This window comes from Myotis brandtii, unplaced genomic scaffold, assembly GCF_000412655.1.
Source record: "Myotis brandtii unplaced genomic scaffold, ASM41265v1 scaffold668, whole genome shotgun sequence".
Lineage (NCBI taxonomy): Eukaryota > Metazoa > Chordata > Mammalia > Chiroptera > Vespertilionidae > Myotis > Myotis brandtii.
Window position 1 is genome coordinate 3,314,546 of NW_005370597.1, and position 16,112 is coordinate 3,330,657.

The 16,112-nt window shown below is 42.9% G+C and overlaps 3 protein-coding genes across 8 annotated transcripts in view; all 3 read left to right on the forward strand.

Annotated features, from left to right (window-relative positions):
• Positions 1–314, forward strand: part of LOC106723865 (protocadherin gamma-B3-like) — a 2,189-nt gene extending 1,875 nt beyond the window's left edge. The window contains exons 2-3 of the mRNA XM_014528995.1: positions 38–223; positions 309–314. Of these exons, the coding sequence (XP_014384481.1) occupies positions 38–223; positions 309–314 (192 nt within the window). The remainder of the gene's footprint in view (positions 1–37; positions 224–308) is intronic.
• LOC102248091 (protocadherin gamma-C4) overlaps positions 1–16,112 on the forward strand; it is a 162,808-nt gene that overhangs the window by 43,493 nt on the left and 103,203 nt on the right. Inside the window, exon 2 of one of the 6 annotated variants that reach the window (XM_014529046.1) lies at positions 344–712. The exons of 3 other annotated variants lie outside the window; for them this stretch is intronic. In XM_014529046.1, the coding sequence (XP_014384532.1) occupies positions 344–712 (369 nt within the window). Of the gene's footprint in view, positions 1–343; positions 713–1,682; positions 4,264–9,177; positions 11,952–16,112 lie in introns of those variants that run through there. 2 more of the 6 variants (XM_014529032.1, XM_014529030.1) reach the window with 2 other exon arrangements.
• The window catches only part of LOC102259563 (protocadherin gamma-B4), a 2,659-nt gene continuing 792 nt past the window's right edge, over positions 14,246–16,112 (forward strand). Inside the window, exon 1 of the mRNA XM_005881106.2 lies at positions 14,246–16,107. Within this exon, the coding sequence (XP_005881168.1) occupies positions 14,515–16,107 (1,593 nt within the window). The 5' untranslated portion in view covers positions 14,246–14,514. The remainder of the gene's footprint in view (positions 16,108–16,112) is intronic.

Consider the following 16,112-nt stretch of genomic DNA (forward strand, 5'->3'; position numbering starts at 1 on the left):
CTCTGCGCTCTTCGACACGGTGCCGCGCGCCGCGCAGCCGGGCTACCTGGTCACCAAGGTGGTGGCGGTGGACGCGGACTCGGGACACAATGCCTGGCTGTCCTACCACGTGCTGCAGGCCAGCGAGCCCGGACTGTTCAGCCTGGGGCTGCGAACCGGCGAGGTGCGCACGGCCAGAGCTTTGGGAGACAGGGACGCGGCCCGCCAGCGCCTTCTGGTGGCCGTGCGGGACGGGGGACAGCCACCCCTCTCAGCCACCGCCACGCTGCACCTGGTCTTTGCTGATAACCTGCAGGATGTACTGCCAGACCTAGGTGACCAACCAGCATCCTCTGACCCCCAGGCTGAGCTGCAGTTCTATCTGGTGGTGGCGTTGACCTTGATCTCCGTGCTCTTCCTACTGGCGGTGATTCTGGCGGTCGCCCTGACCCTGCGACGTTCCTCCAGCCCCGCTGCCTGGAGTTGCTTTCAGACAGGTGGTGTCTGCTCCAAGGCTGGACCTGGGGTTTTCCCCAACTACTGCGACGGGACTTTGCCCTATTCCTACAATTTATGCGCTGCCTCGCACTCCTCCAAGACTGAGTTTAAATTTGTCAATATAAACCCTGAAAATGCTCCACCACAAGATCTTCTATGTAGTGAAGCCTCTTGGTTTGAGGGTACCTGTAATGATAATCCCCAAATGACATCTGATTCAGTCAAGTTGCAACAGGTGAGTTACTTCAAAACTCTTTCCTCCCGTAAGTATAATTAGGTTCAATTCATTATTTTAGAGGTAAAAAGTACACCGGCTAAACATATCTTGATTTTGCGTTTTATTGATTTGGGGAGCATACAATGGGGGTGTTGGAAATTCTTTGTTTATCTGTGTTGCAATTGTTCTTTCATACAAAGTCACCTTGTGGTGGTCTTGAAATTTTTGTTAATCCTAAAACAATATATCCTGAAACATTTTTAATACATTTGTACCTCACACTCTCATTGTGAGACACATTAGCTATATATAATTAAACATAAATCCAGACAATTAAGTGTTTTTCTTAGTTTCAATGCAGTCAATCCTCAATTGTGGTTTATATATACCCTATACTCTATAGTATACTATATAATATATAAATATAATATTTTTCATTGTAGCCCATATATTTTCACTTCGTTTGCATGTTTTAAAAAGTATAAACAGATATTGGCTAAATTAGGGCTTAATTTACATTTTAATTTAAAATAGATAATGAAAAATTTTAAATGACAACAATTAACTGTCACTAGGGGAATTGGTTCAAATATGTTTGTGGTTGTTGGTTCCCTTATTGAAAATGGGACAAATATAAATTGCGGTGGGGTGTGATAATTAAAGATTTACAGAAAAGTGTAATATTTCTCTTCTCCAAGGCCATAAGAGATATCACCACAAAAATGAATGGTAAATTCCAGGGAGCATTTAAAATTATTAAAATAGGCTCTTTTGTTTTTCCAAATGCTTCTCACTCTTGGGGAGAGAAATTTTATGAGTGCTATCTACGCAGATTTAGCTGAATTCAGATCTTCTCTATGATCTTTTCACAAATACGATGCAGTATTAAGTTAGGACTCTAAGCGTCGCTGTTCACTAACCCGGGTAAGGAAAGCAATGAGAACTCCAGTTATATCCTCCAAGCACAAAGCAGATCGGATACAAAAGCTCTGCAGCTGCGCAAAAATTCTGACCTAAAACGCCTCGCATCGGAACTCTGCTTGTTTATGGATCTTGAACCTTAATTCTGAGAAGCCCAAGAGCAAAGCGAACCTGTTCCGCCTACGCATCACTCCAGGGAAGTCCATAAGGAGCCAGTAATGGCGGCTCTGCAAAGGCGCTGGCACCACAGCCGGTTTGTCCTGCTTTATATGCTCCTGGGGACGCTGTGGGGGGCCGGGGTCCCGGCTGGACCAATCCGTTACTCCATTCCTGAGGAACTGGACAAAGGCTCCTTGGTGGGCAACATCGCGGAAGATCTCCAGCTGGAGCCCCAGGAGCTGGCGGAGCGCGGAGCCCGAATTGTCTCCAGAGGTAGGACGCAGCTTTTTGCTCTGAATACTCAAAGAGGCAGCTTGGTCACCGCGGGCAGGATAGACAGGGAGGAGCTCTGCGCTCAGAGCCCGCGATGTTTGGTGAGTTTTAACATCCTCATTGAGGACAAACTAAAGCTTTATCCCATAGAGGTGGAAATAGTGGACATTAATGACAATACACCCCAATTCTTAAGGGAAGAATTGGAAGTGAAAATTCTTGAAAACGCAGTCCCATCCTCTCGTTTTCCACTAGTGGAGGTCTCTGACCCGGATGTGGGAGTGAACTCTCTTCAGGGCTTCAAGCTCAGCGGGAGTAGTCACTTCTCAGTGGACGTGTCAAGTGAAACTGATGGGCCCAAATACCCGGAGCTGGTGCTGGAGCATGCTCTGGACCGGGAGGGAGAGTCTATTCACCACTTGGTTCTTACTGCCATGGATGGAGGTAACCCTGTCCGGTCAGGCATTGCGAGAATTCTGGTAACTGTCCTAGATGCGAATGATAATCCTCCAGTGTTTACTCGGCCTGTCTACCTTGTGAGTGTTCCTGAAAATCTGCCAATAGGTACACCACTGTTGTCAGTAAATGCCACCGACCAGGATGAAGGGGTCCACGCAGAAGTAACATATTCCTTTGTGAGAATAACAGAAAAGATCTCAAAGATTTTCTGCTTGAATGTTTTCACTGGAGAAATAACAATTTCTGCAAATCTAGATTATGAGGATTCTAGCTTTTATGAGCTGGAGGTTGAAGCTCGGGATCAGCCAGGTCTACAAGGCAGAGCAAAAGTCTTAATAACTGTCTTAGATGTGAATGATAATGTACCAGAAGTAGTAGTCACATCTGGAGGCAAGTCGATTGTGGAAAGTACTCCTCCAGGAACAGTAATTGCTCTTTTTCAAGTATATGACCGTGACTCTGGACTGAATGGCCTGGTAACATGTTCTATCTCAAAAAGTCTGCCATTTGAGCTAGAAAAGTCAGTAGACAATTATTATCGATTAGTGACCAATACAGTTCTAGATCGAGAACAGGTATCCCTGTACAATATCACTGTGACAGCCACAGACAAAGGGGTGCCACCTCTGTCTACAGAAACCTTGATCTCTCTACATGTGGCAGACACGAACGACAACCCACCTTCCTTTCCCCACTCCGCCTACTCTGTCTATGTCCCTGAGAACAACCCCAGAGGTGCTTCCATCTTCACTGTGACTGCACACGACCCTGACAGTGACGAGAATGCCAGAGTCACTTACTCCCTGGATGAAGACACCATCCAGGGTGTGCCTCTATCCTCCTATGTCTCCATCAACTCTGACACTGGTGTCCTGTATGCATTGCACTCCTTCGACTATGAGCAGTTCCGTGACTTGCAATTGAGAGTGACTGCACATGACAGCGGGGACCCACCGCTCAGCAGCAACGTGTCCCTGAGTCTGTTTGTGCTGGACCAGAATGACAATGCACCCGAAATACTGTACCCTGCCATCCCCACCGACGGTTCCACTGGTGTGGAGCTGGCACCCCGATCTGCAGAACCCGGATACCTGGTGACCAAGGTGGTGGCAGTGGACAGAGACTCAGGCCAGAACGCCTGGCTGTCCTACCGCCTGCTCAAAGCCAGCGAGCCAGGACTCTTCGTGGTGGGGCTGCACACGGGCGAGGTGCGCACTGCGCGGGCCCTGTTGGACAGAGATGCGCTCAAGCAGAGCCTGGTGGTGGCAGTTCAGGACCATGGCCAGCTCCCTCTCTCGGCCACTGTCACGCTCACGGTGGCGGTGGCTGACAGCATCCCAGATGTTCTGGCTGACCTGGGCAGCCTGGAGGTCCCTCACGACTCTGAAGCCTCAGGCCTCACTCTGTACCTGGTGGTGGCAGTGGCTGTGGTTTCCTGCGTCTTTCTCGCCTTTGTCATCATCCTGCTGGCACTCAGGCTGAGGCGCTGGCACACGTCACGCCATCTGCAGAGTTCTGGAGGTGGGTTGGTGGGCGTACCTGCCTCGCACTTTATGGACGTGGACGGGGTGCGGGCTTTCTTGCAGACCTATTCCCATGAGGTCTGCCTCACTGCTGACTCAGGGAAGAGTCACCTGATCTTCCCCCAACCCAACTATGCTGACACACTCATCAGCCAGGAGAGCTGTGAGAAAAGCGATCCTCTTTTGCTTCAGGAAGATTCAGGTTTTTGTAAAGAGGAAGGCTCCCTTGTTCAGGTGAGATTATTGCTTCTATTGGTTTTATTTGAACAGAAAATTTAAAAATTCTATTTGATCAGAGCTTAGTCTTTTTAGTATTTTGCAGTGAATCATATAATTTTATAACGTTTTTTCTTTGTTAATAGAGCTCTATCTTAGTTTTCTCTAATTTTACCAAAATCATCTTAATAATGTATGCCCTGGATTTTCTTTTACTTTTCTCCTCTTGGCAAGCTCTTTGTGCCTTTGGTTACATACATCTCATTTCTTAGATATTTCTTTTCCATTATGTGACATTTCTGAGATTCTTGTTCTAATGTGAAAACTAAATTGCAGGTTTTTAAAAAGAAGCTCAACTTCTTGGTTTTTCCCCCCAGTTTTAATTAATAGCGAGTATTTTCTGAAATTATGGAGATCTGTGAGAGATTTCCCCCCTTACTACTTAGTAATAAAAAATTATTTATATAAAAGATTAAAGTAATTAAGAAGACCAGATCTTTGGTGTTTGAAGACCTGAATATCCTTGGAGCTATCTGAATATCCTTGGAACTACCTGAATATCTTTGGAACTATCTGTTTTTCATCTTGGACCAGTCACAATATCAATAGTCCGCAAAGTAAAAATTAAATTAAAAAGACTTGTCTTATGTACCTCACAGAAAATATGGGGAAATATTTAAAAATGAAAATAGGGGATGGGAGATATCTGTAATACTATCAACAATAAAAATATATTTAAATAAATAAATAAATGAAAATTAGCCCTGGCAGGTCAGTTGGTTAGAACATCGTCCCCATAGCCAACGTTGTGGGTTCAATCCCTGGCCAGGACACATACAAGAATCAACCAATGAATGCATAAATAAGTGGAACAACAAATCCATGTTTCTCTCTCTCTCCTTCCTCTCTCTCTAAATAATTTTTAAGAGAAAGTGAATGTTAAAATATGCTCATAGTGTCACAGGATACAACTCTAAAAATAGAGGAGTGACTAATGAATGGGAGAATAAAGACTTAATAATGTTCAACTAAGAATTTAAATAATTAGCAAATGTAACCCAGATAAAATAAGGCTCTGTCATGTAAGAACTCTGTTCAAATATTTAAGGAATAAAGGGTTGTCATTTAAAAGAATAATTAGTCTAATTCACTGTGGCCCAAAGATGTGACTGAAACTATGGCTTGATGAGTAGGAAAAAGAAAAGCAGCCTGGCCAATGTGGTTCAGTGGTTGAGCAACAACCTATGAAACAGGAGATCACAGTTTGATTCCCCATCAGGGTACATATTGGGGTTGAGAGTTGCAGGCTCTATCCCCAGCAGGAGGCAGCCAATCAATGATTCCCTCTCATCATTGATGTTTCTATCTCTCTCTCCCTCTTCCTTCCTCTTTGAAATGAATAAAAAATACATTTTAAAAAAAGAAAAGTTTTGAGATGTCAAAGTTGTTTTATCAGAAAATGGACTGCTAAGGAATTAGGAGATTCTATTATTGGCACTCTTAAAAAGTACCTAAGTTAATGGCCATGGAATTAATAGAATACTGGGGATAATATATTTTGATAAGTCGTTGAACTACATGATAGTCAAGTTCTGTTCCAGTTCTGAGCTGGACTAGTCCATGATCTGATAAAGAATATATTTGTTACTTATGCATCTAAAACAAACAATTGCACAAGTAAAATAAACAATTGAGAAGATGCTTTGATAATGAATGAGAATTTCTTTTGTAACCTGAAATTTTTAGTCTTCATGTAAACTGATTGAGTTGATGTCTTTAAATTAGCTGCTAAGGGTATAATACATGTTTTTCTAAATCAGTATTGTGGTAATTATACTTCAGCAATTGTAGAATTATTTCTTTCAAGATTCCAAATGTATATGACTAACCAAGAGATTTCAGTCAGACACATTTTCAAAGCTGATTTGCGTGGACATTTTTATATAATTCTTTGGTGGTTTTAATCAGAATTTAATAGTAAATAACAATTTTATTTCCCTTGAATCTTTGGTATTGATCAAGGTAGTCAGATGGTATCTTTTACGAATACACTCTGTAAATGTTAGATATTTTATTATATCACCAATTCTGGATAATTTCAACTACATCTTGAACCTTCATTGTTATAAGCTCACTAAGTGGTTTTATGAATAGTAGTACAATGGTTTATTTTATTCTCTTCTCTGCTCACTAACTGGGATAGTAGACTGGTCTATTTTTATTTACTTATGAGAGATAGATAGATAGTTTGTTTTTGCACTTATTTATGCATTAATTGGTTGATTCTTATATGTGCCCTGACCAGGGATTGAACTTGCAACTTTGGTGTATTGGGAGGATGCTCTAACCAACTGAGCTACTCAGCCAGGGCAGTATCTGGTTTATTTTATTCTCTTATCTGAGTCACCTGTGACCATTTCATTTAAATAAAATATTTTACTGACAGAAAAATTATCAGATTATACTCTCACAATAATAATTCATTCATGTGGACTGACCACGTGTTCAATCCTGGCAACCATGGAATTTGCTAAGTTCTGACTAAATAATGCTCTTTGACCTACACTCCATGAACATTATTATGAATAAGATAGACAGTCTGAGATTTTGAGTATGCACTAAATTTTGAAGCTTCAAGAAAAATGTACCAAACCATTGGGCTATTTTATCATCTGTGAAAAATGCCAGTTTCTGATCAAACTTCTGTTGAAGTGGCAGTTATCAAAGGGGAAGCAGCAAAATCTTAGAATCATTGGAAAATACCTATATCTTTGCCTGGAAATGACAACCTAAACAGAAGTGCAAACAAATGGTTCTTCAATTTTTTTAAAGTTTCATAAAGAAAGGGGAGAAGATAACTCAATGCCTGGGAAATCAAGTAGACTTACCATATAATTTTTAATGCAAGTAAACAAATGAAGGTCAAGATTCTGCCCCAAAACTAAATCAATAATAACATACTCCCTTTAAAACTAAAGAATTCTTTTGACTTTTACACTGTAGGCTTATGTTATATTTAAACATATTGTGGTACTCTAGTAGACATTCTTAATATTTAATTTTATGTTGTAAAATAACTTAGAAAACTTGATACTAGAGATGATACAGCCATTTAATTCTAAAGTATGCTTTATTTTCAGAGTATGTGTATAATCTCATTTGTCTAGATATTATTTACTTAACTCCAAAGAAGGTACCCAGAAGTAAAGTTAATTGAGACTTTAATGAAATAGTAGAATAAGAGACAAATATGAGATGACACTGTGAGTTTTGAAATATCAGATTTAAAAAAATCACGGCATTGGGAGCCATAATATCCAGACATGAAAGTTGTGTTTGCACATGTCTGCAAGTACTCATGATTTTTTATGACCATATGCTTTGCTTACATGAGCAAGAAGTTCAAAATTACTACTAAACAAAAAGTATTTAACTCCTGTTTTTGAAATTAATCTGTAATACTCATATTGGTTCCTTTGAACAAAAGTTATTTTATCTGCTTGGTAAAAACAAACATTACTGAGTTATTTTTGATAAATTGAAACAGCATTTCATTCAAAGTATTACCTATATTTTGGAGCAATGCCATCAGAGAACACCAACTCAGCTAAGCATTTTCGATGTTAACTCTAGTTCCTCCTCCTGGTGATACTAGCTACTACCATGGGGGCTTAAGATAATTTACAAAGCAAGGTTATGTCTTGCTAGATCTTCATTCCAAAACTGGTTACTTACTTTATTCCTGAAACTATGTGGAAGGGACTGTGTTTTATTTCTACCAGCTCAGTGTAACCTCAGATCCATCAAGAATTGCTTTTTGTTTCATTAACATAGGAGGAGAAATGAGAACCTCTAAGGATCCTTTCAGGACAGTCCTGCATGTGTGCTCAAAAGCTTTCTGTCTAGAGACCCACCTTTCTTCAACTATTCTGGAATAGGGTAGGATAATTATTTGAATTTCATAATGAAAAGAAGCAGTCAAGCCAACACGCATTTTCTTATGAATCCGCAACCAGTAGAACCTCTGCTTACTTTGGCCTTCTGTCACAAATAAGTTGCTTCTATAACTGATTGTTGCTGCTTAGCTTCTCTTCTCTCATGGCACTTTTTGAGCATAAAGCATCAGTTAAGGCCAACAATTATTCCTCTTTTTTCTCAAAATAATGGGAGTAAGGATATCTATATTTCGACACAGGTTCTACTACTATATAGTCCAAGACAAAGGCAATTCCCTCTGATTTTTTAAAACATTAAAATGAAGGTATTGGACTAAACCATCTCCAAAGTTTAATCAAATCAAAAGTTTTATTAAACTACCTCTTCATAATTTAAAGACAAATTTGACTCTCTGAGTTTTACATGGTGATGTCTAACGCATAGTATGTGTTCAATAGTATGTAATTAATTTAAATTTGTTTTGCTTAGCTGGCATAGCTCAGTGGAACCAAGGAGGTCACAGTTCAATTCCCAGTGGGGGCACCTACCAGGGTTGTGGGTTTGATTCCCAGTGTGGGGCAGGCAGGAGGCAGCCAATCAATGATTCTCTCTCATCATTGATGTTTCTATCTCTCTCTCTCCCTCTACCTTCCTCTCTTAAATCAATAAAAATATTAAAACATAAAAAAATAAAATAAAGTCAGTAAAAATATATCCTCCAGTGAGGATTAAAGAGCAAAAAATTCTTTAAAAAATAAAATAAATTTGTTTTACTCTAATGTAAACAGTTTCTATACAACATATTTCTTATGTATACACACACCTTTTTAAAGCAAATCATTTTTTTCACCTGCAATGGCTGATTTTCTCTATGTGCAATAAATAAAGTGTGAGGCAGTATCCAAGAGTCATTTCAAAGTTGAAAAGCAAACCAATTAATTTTCAAAAATCATTAGGGACTAATAAACACTCATCCATGAACACTGTTGCATCAATTCACAGTTTCTTAAAATTCATGTTTTTGGATTAAAGAAATATAAACGGAAGAATTTTGAAGGCTAAAACAAGTTTTCTGAAAAAGCAATCATTTTGCCTCCAATATGGTGCAGTAACATAGTAAGGACTCTGAGCGCCGCTGTTCACCAACCAGGAGAAAGATCCGCCGGAACTACCGAGCTTTTACAGCACAAAGAAACGCCAGATTGAGACAAACTCTTTTCCAAGAGACATCAAACTCAGACCCATATTCTACTGGATTTGGGGCTCCTTTTCCGAATACAGAGCGTTCCAGGAAACATCCGGAAACACAACAGGAGGTAGCCCAGGGTCTAATGATCTGCAGGACAATGGCGGCTCCGGAGAGGGTCCGGGATTACAGAGGATTCATCCTGCTCTCCATCCTCCTGGGAACCCGGAGCGAAGCTTGGGCAGGACACATTCTCTATTCCGTGCCGGAGGAGACAGACAAAGGGTCTTTTGTGGGTAATATCGCCAAGAATCTGGGGCTGGAGGCCCAGGAGCTGGCGGAGCGCGGAGTTCGCATCGTTTCCAGAGGTAGGACGCAGCTTTTTGCTCTGAATAAGAGAACTGGCAGCTTGGTCACGGCGGGCAGGATAGACCGGGAGGAGCTCTGCGCTCAGAGCGCGCGGTGTCTGGTGAGTTTTAACATCCTGATAGAAGATAAAATGAATCTTTATCCTATAGAAGTGGAAATAATGGATGTTAATGACAATGCTCCTAGGTTCTTGTCGGAAGAAATGAATGTAAAAATAATGGAGAATACAGCTCCTGGGGTGCGGTTTCCGTTAAAAGAGGCTAGGGATCCGGATGTGGGCACGAACTCCCTCCAGAGCTACCAGCTCAGCCCCAATCGCCACTTCTCCCTGCTTGTGCAAACTGGAGAGGATGGAACTAAATATCCGGAGTTAGTGCTGGAGCGGGTGCTGGACCGGGAGGAAGAGGCGATTCACCACCTCCTCCTCACAGCCTCTGACGGTGGTGACCCACCCTTATCTGGCACCGCCCGAATCCAAGTGGCAGTGTTGGATGTGAATGATCATGTGCCAGTCTTCTCTTTGCCCCAGTATCAAGTCACTGTCCCTGAGAATGTGCCGGTGGGCACAAGACTGCTCACAGTAAATGCTATCGACCTCGATGAGGGAGTCAATGGGGAAGTGACATACTCTTTTTGGAAAATAACTCCAAAAATTCTGCAGATATTCCAACTGAACTCCCACACAGGAGAATTGTCAACTTTAGAAGGCCTAGATTATGAAGAATCCAGCTACTATGAAATGGAAGTTCAGGCTCAGGATGGTGCTGATAGTATGACAAGGGCTAAAGTACGGGTCACCATTTTAGATGTGAATGACAACGCCCCAGAAGTGACTATAACATCTGTAAGCAGCTCAATCCCTGAAGATACTCCCCCTGGAACAGTAATTGCTCTTTTCTACTTTCAAGACCGAGATTCTGGGAAGAATGGTGAGGTGACCTGCACTATTTCAGAAAATCTACCTTTCAAGTTAGAAAGATCAATAGACAATTATTATAGATTGGTGACAGCAAAAAACCTAGACCGAGAAATACTCTCTGTGTACAACATCACACTGAAAACCACAGATGGTGGAACCCCGCCCTTGTCCACAGAAACTCACATCTCCATAAAGGTGTCAGACACCAATGACAACCCACCTTCCTTTCCCCACTCCGCCTACTCTGTCTATGTCCCTGAGAACAACCCCAGAGGTGCTTCCATCTTCACTGTGACTGCACACGACCCTGACAGTGACGAGAATGCCAGAGTCACTTACTCCCTGGATGAAGACACCATCCAGGGTGTGCCTCTATCCTCCTATGTCTCCATCAACTCTGACACTGGTGTCCTGTATGCATTGCACTCCTTCGACTATGAGCAGTTCCGTGACTTGCAATTGAGAGTGACTGCACATGACAGCGGGGACCCACCGCTCAGCAGCAACGTGTCCCTGAGTCTGTTTGTGCTGGACCAGAATGACAATGCACCCGAAATACTGTACCCTGCCATCCCCACCGACGGTTCCACTGGTGTGGAGCTGGCACCCCGATCTGCAGAACCCGGATACCTGGTGACCAAGGTGGTGGCAGTGGACAGAGACTCAGGCCAGAACGCCTGGCTGTCCTACCGCCTGCTCAAAGCCAGCGAGCCAGGACTCTTCGTGGTGGGGCTGCACACGGGCGAGGTGCGCACTGCGCGGGCCCTGTTGGACAGAGATGCGCTCAAGCAGAGCCTGGTGGTGGCAGTTCAGGACCATGGCCAGCTCCCTCTCTCGGCCACTGTCACGCTCACGGTGGCTGTGGCTGACAGCATCCCAGATGTTCTGGCTGACCTGGGCAGCCTGGAGGTCCCTCACGACTCTGAAGCCTCAGGCCTCACTCTGTACCTGGTGGTGGCAGTGGCTGTGGTCTCCTGCGTCTTTCTCGCCTTTGTTATCATCCTGCTGGCACTCAGGCTAAGGCGCTGGTCCACATCGCGCATGCTCCAAGCTTCAGGAGGCGGGTTCGCTGGGGTGCCAGCTTCACACTTTGTGGGTGTGGACGGGGTGCACGCATTCCTGCAGACCTATTCCCAGGAAGTCTCCCTCACCGCGGACTCAGGAAAGAGTCACCTGATCTTCCCCCAGCCCAACTATGCAGACACGCTCATCAGTGATGACAGCTGTGAGAAAAAAGATCCCTTTTTAGCACCCATAGATTTTCATGAATGTAAGGATGAAGCTCAAAGTATTCAGGTGAGTACAATCATTCATTTAGCTTTATATTCTTGAGGAATTATACTTTGTGTAAATATCTTTATTGCTTTGTGAAGGCAGTATTTTGAAGATGTGGTAAAAAAAAAACTTTAAAAAGTTAAAGCATGTTAAATGGTTTATTCCAGTGGTGATATTTTAACATGGAACACTTATTAACATAAGATTTGGTATCATTTCTATGGGGGATGCCTATGGATGAGATTATGAATAAGTGGACTATCACATTTGTATACCTTCCACCTATTTTCCATTTGATGTTCTTAATCCATGTAGTTTATCAATGAGAATGAAGGGACTGCTCAGGATTCTCTTTAGGTCAGATGTACAAAAGGCTCTTGCAGATTGTTTCAGTCTGAATTTTTTTTCTGTGTCTGGCTTCTGCCTCCATGTACCTCAACTTGATGACCTTGAAAAATCTCACTTGCTTCCTGACCTACTTAAAGCATATGGATCTATTAAAGTTGGGTCCTGATGGAAGGTTGGGAAAATGCCTGAAGAAAAAAAAATGTGCGTTTCAAGCTTCACTATATCAATGTGTGTTTCAATCATTTTATATCAATGATAAGCATGGAGTCTAATGCCACACTGAAGGTCGTTGTTCAAAAACAATAAAATATGATGTCAAATAAAATGTCTTTTCAAGTATTGTAAGTGGCATTTGTGAAATAGGCAGTTACATGTTTCACCACAAAATTCCTTTGTGCAGTTTTAGTGGTACAGCCATGTGAAGTGTGACTGTGGGCTCTCCAAGTAGGATACTGGGGATGCTGGCTTTATGAAACAACCATCTCACATACTCAAGTCCTAGACCAGTAGTTGGACTTTACTTATTGGGTCTGCTCAAAAATTCAGTCAGAAATAATGTAATCTGGGACTAACTACTTTTATAGTCTAAGTTAGTGGCTTTCAACCTTTTTCATTTCATGGCACACATAACTAGTTACTAAAATTATGTGGCACACTGAAAAATATATTTTTTGCTGATCTGACAAAATATAGGTATAATTTTGATTCATTTGCACTGGCTGCCTATAGTAGTATTGGCTGTTGTCATTTTTTATTTGACAATCCAAGGGAAAAGAGGTCAGTTCCCCTGACTAAATAATCAGGTGTTGCATGTTTTAAAAATTCTGAGGCACACCAGTGTGCCTACCTGAGCACACTGGTTGAAAATTGCTGCTCTAAGTATAAAATTTCAGTACAGTTCAATACATCAACTGATTAGCATCTGGAAGGGGTTGATGACAAGGTAATCTTGTTTGCGGCAACCTTTTGAGTGTTAATTTAAACAGTTTTTCTAGCAGAGTGTTGTGTTTGCTGATATTTTCCATATAAAGAAAATGTGTAATATTGTGAGTATATTTTGCAGTGTTCAGATGTACAGTCACTTGTGGAACAGTCAATGTTACTAACATTCTGTGAGGCAGAAATATGGTTATCAGGCATATTGGAAAAGAAAATTACCCTATCCAATTTATTAGATGCTTAACATTTTTTAAACAAAGGGGAGAAATTGTCACTAAACTCATGAGCTACTGCAGATAAACTTTCTAGGAACTATCTTTATTTGAAGTCATCATGGGATGTTATATAAGTACAGAAGTGAGAACTATGACTCAGGGTAATAACCATAGTTAGTCACTTTGTGTTGCAAGGTAAAATATTATTCCCCTGATAACTTTGAGGAGTGATGTTACATTTCATAACTAAGAAAATAATTGTGTAATGGGAACGAGAGGGATAGGCTAACTCCTTTCTGGCTACATTATGTCATTGACTGAGATACTAGAATTTAAAATCAGGTAATATTACTATAAATAAATCACGGAAACAATTTTGGAAGAAGAGAAGTATTTGGAGGTAAGTATAAATTGTGCCCTTTTAAAGAAAATTACTGATGCTCTCTGGAAAAAAATTGAAGGGAATGAACATGGAGGTACCCAAAATGTAAAAACAAGGAAAAAAGAAACAAAGGAAGAAACATAGAACTTTATCCAATGTATTGCTAACTAATAAGTATTCAAAATTACTGTACTCCGAGATCGTTTGACCAAGTCTGTTATAGTCATCTTTCTATTACTAGTGTGGATTTGAAGATTGGGGAATAATTATGTTAACAAACAGAGTTTATGTATTCAATCTATGTGATTTCCTTAAAACTTTGAAATGGGATAATGATACAAATTAAACATTAATAAATACATAGACATAAAAATTGTCCAGTCCAGCGCACGATTATACTTACTATAGCTCCTTAGCCTGAAGCAGCAGAGGCTGCAGTTTCATAGTACGGACTCTGGGCGCCGCTGTTGGCCAGAGTGGAGAGCTGGGCGCTGGTGATCGCCTCGCGCAGCCGCAGCTCGCTTTCCTCGGCTCACTCGCTAGAGCTGGCCTTTCCACTGCTCCCTCCTCTGGGAAAGAAGAAACCCTGACCCCCACGCAGGAACTAAAGGCTGTTCGGGGCTCTGGACATCCGCGACAGAGAGATTACTGGTCATCCGGCGTCTTCAGGCCGGTGAGCACGCTGAGGGGAGCAAGAGGGATGGGGAGCGGCGCTGGGGACTGGGGCTGGGCTGAGCGGCGGCCAGTGCTCTTTCCCTTCCTGCTGTCTTTGTTCTGCCCTGCGCTCTCTGAGCCGCTCCGCTACCGGATTCCCGAGGAAATGCCCGAGGGCTCGGTGGTGGGGAACCTCGCCAAGGACCTGGGACTCAGTGTCCGCGAGTTACCGACTCGAAAACTGCGCGTCAGCTCTGAGAAGCCTTACTTCACTGTGAGCGCAGAGCGCGGGGACTTACTTGTGAGCGGCAGGCTGGACCGGGAGCAGATATGCGGGAAGAAGCCAGTATGTGCTCTGGAATTTGAGGCTGTTGCTGAAAAGCCATTGAACTTTTACCACGTGAACGTGGAGATCGAGGATATTAATGACCACCCTCCCAAATTCATGCAAAACTCCTTTGAGCTGCAAATAAGTGAGTCCACAAAGCCCGAGGCACGATTTATCTTAGGATCTGCCCATGATGCAGATATTGGTACCAACTCATTACAGAATTATCAACTCAGTCCCAATGATCATTTCTTACTCGTGAATAAGGAGAAATTAGATGGTAGCAAATACCCCGAGCTAGTATTGAAGATGCCTTTAGATCGGGAGGAGCAGAAGTCCTACCACTTGACCTTGACTGCCTTGGACGGCGGGGATCCACCCCTAAGCAGCACTGTTCAGATACAAGTCCTCGTGACTGATGCCAATGATAACCCTCCAGTGTTCAGCCAAGAGTTATACAGGGTGGGCCTTCCGGAGAACGTGTTCCCAGGCACCACTGTGCTTAGAGTGATGGCCACCGACCAGGATGAGGGCGTCAATGCCGAGATCACCTTCTCTTTCACTGAAGCAGGCCAGACCACCCAGTTTGACCTGAATTCTACTACTGGGGAAATTACTACTCGAAATACACTAGATTTTGAGGAAGTCAAAGAATATTCCATAGTTTTGGAAGCAAGGGATGGTGGAGGAATGATTGCCCAATGTACCGTGGAGATACAAGTCCTAGACGTAAATGATAATATCCCAGAAGTGATATTTCAATCTCTCACAGATGTTATTATGGAGGACACCAGGCTAGGAACATACATTGCTTTACTTAAAGTCCGTGACAAGGATTCGGGAGACAATGGAGAAGTTACTTGTAAATTAGAAGGTGAGGTTCCGTTTAAATTGCTAACTTATTCGAAAAACACGTATAAATTAGTGACAGACGGAGTTCTAGACCGTGAGCAGACCCCAGAGTACAATGTCACCATCACAGCCACCGACAGGGGCAAGCCGCCCCTCTCCTCCAGCACCACCATCACCCTGCACGTCACAGACGTCAACGACAACGCCCCGGTTTTCCAGCAGTCAGCCTACCTGGTCCACGTGCCAGAAAACAACCCGCCCGGGGCCTCCATCGCGCAGGTCAGCGCCTCCGACCCCGACCTGGGACCCAACGGCCAGGTGTCCTACTCCATCGTGGCCAGCGACCTGGAGGCACGGGCGCTGTCGTCCTACGTGTCCGTGAGCGCGCACAGCGGGGTGGTGTTCGCGCAGCGCGCCTTCGACCACGAGCAGCTGCGCGCCTTTGAGCTGACGCTGCAGGCCCG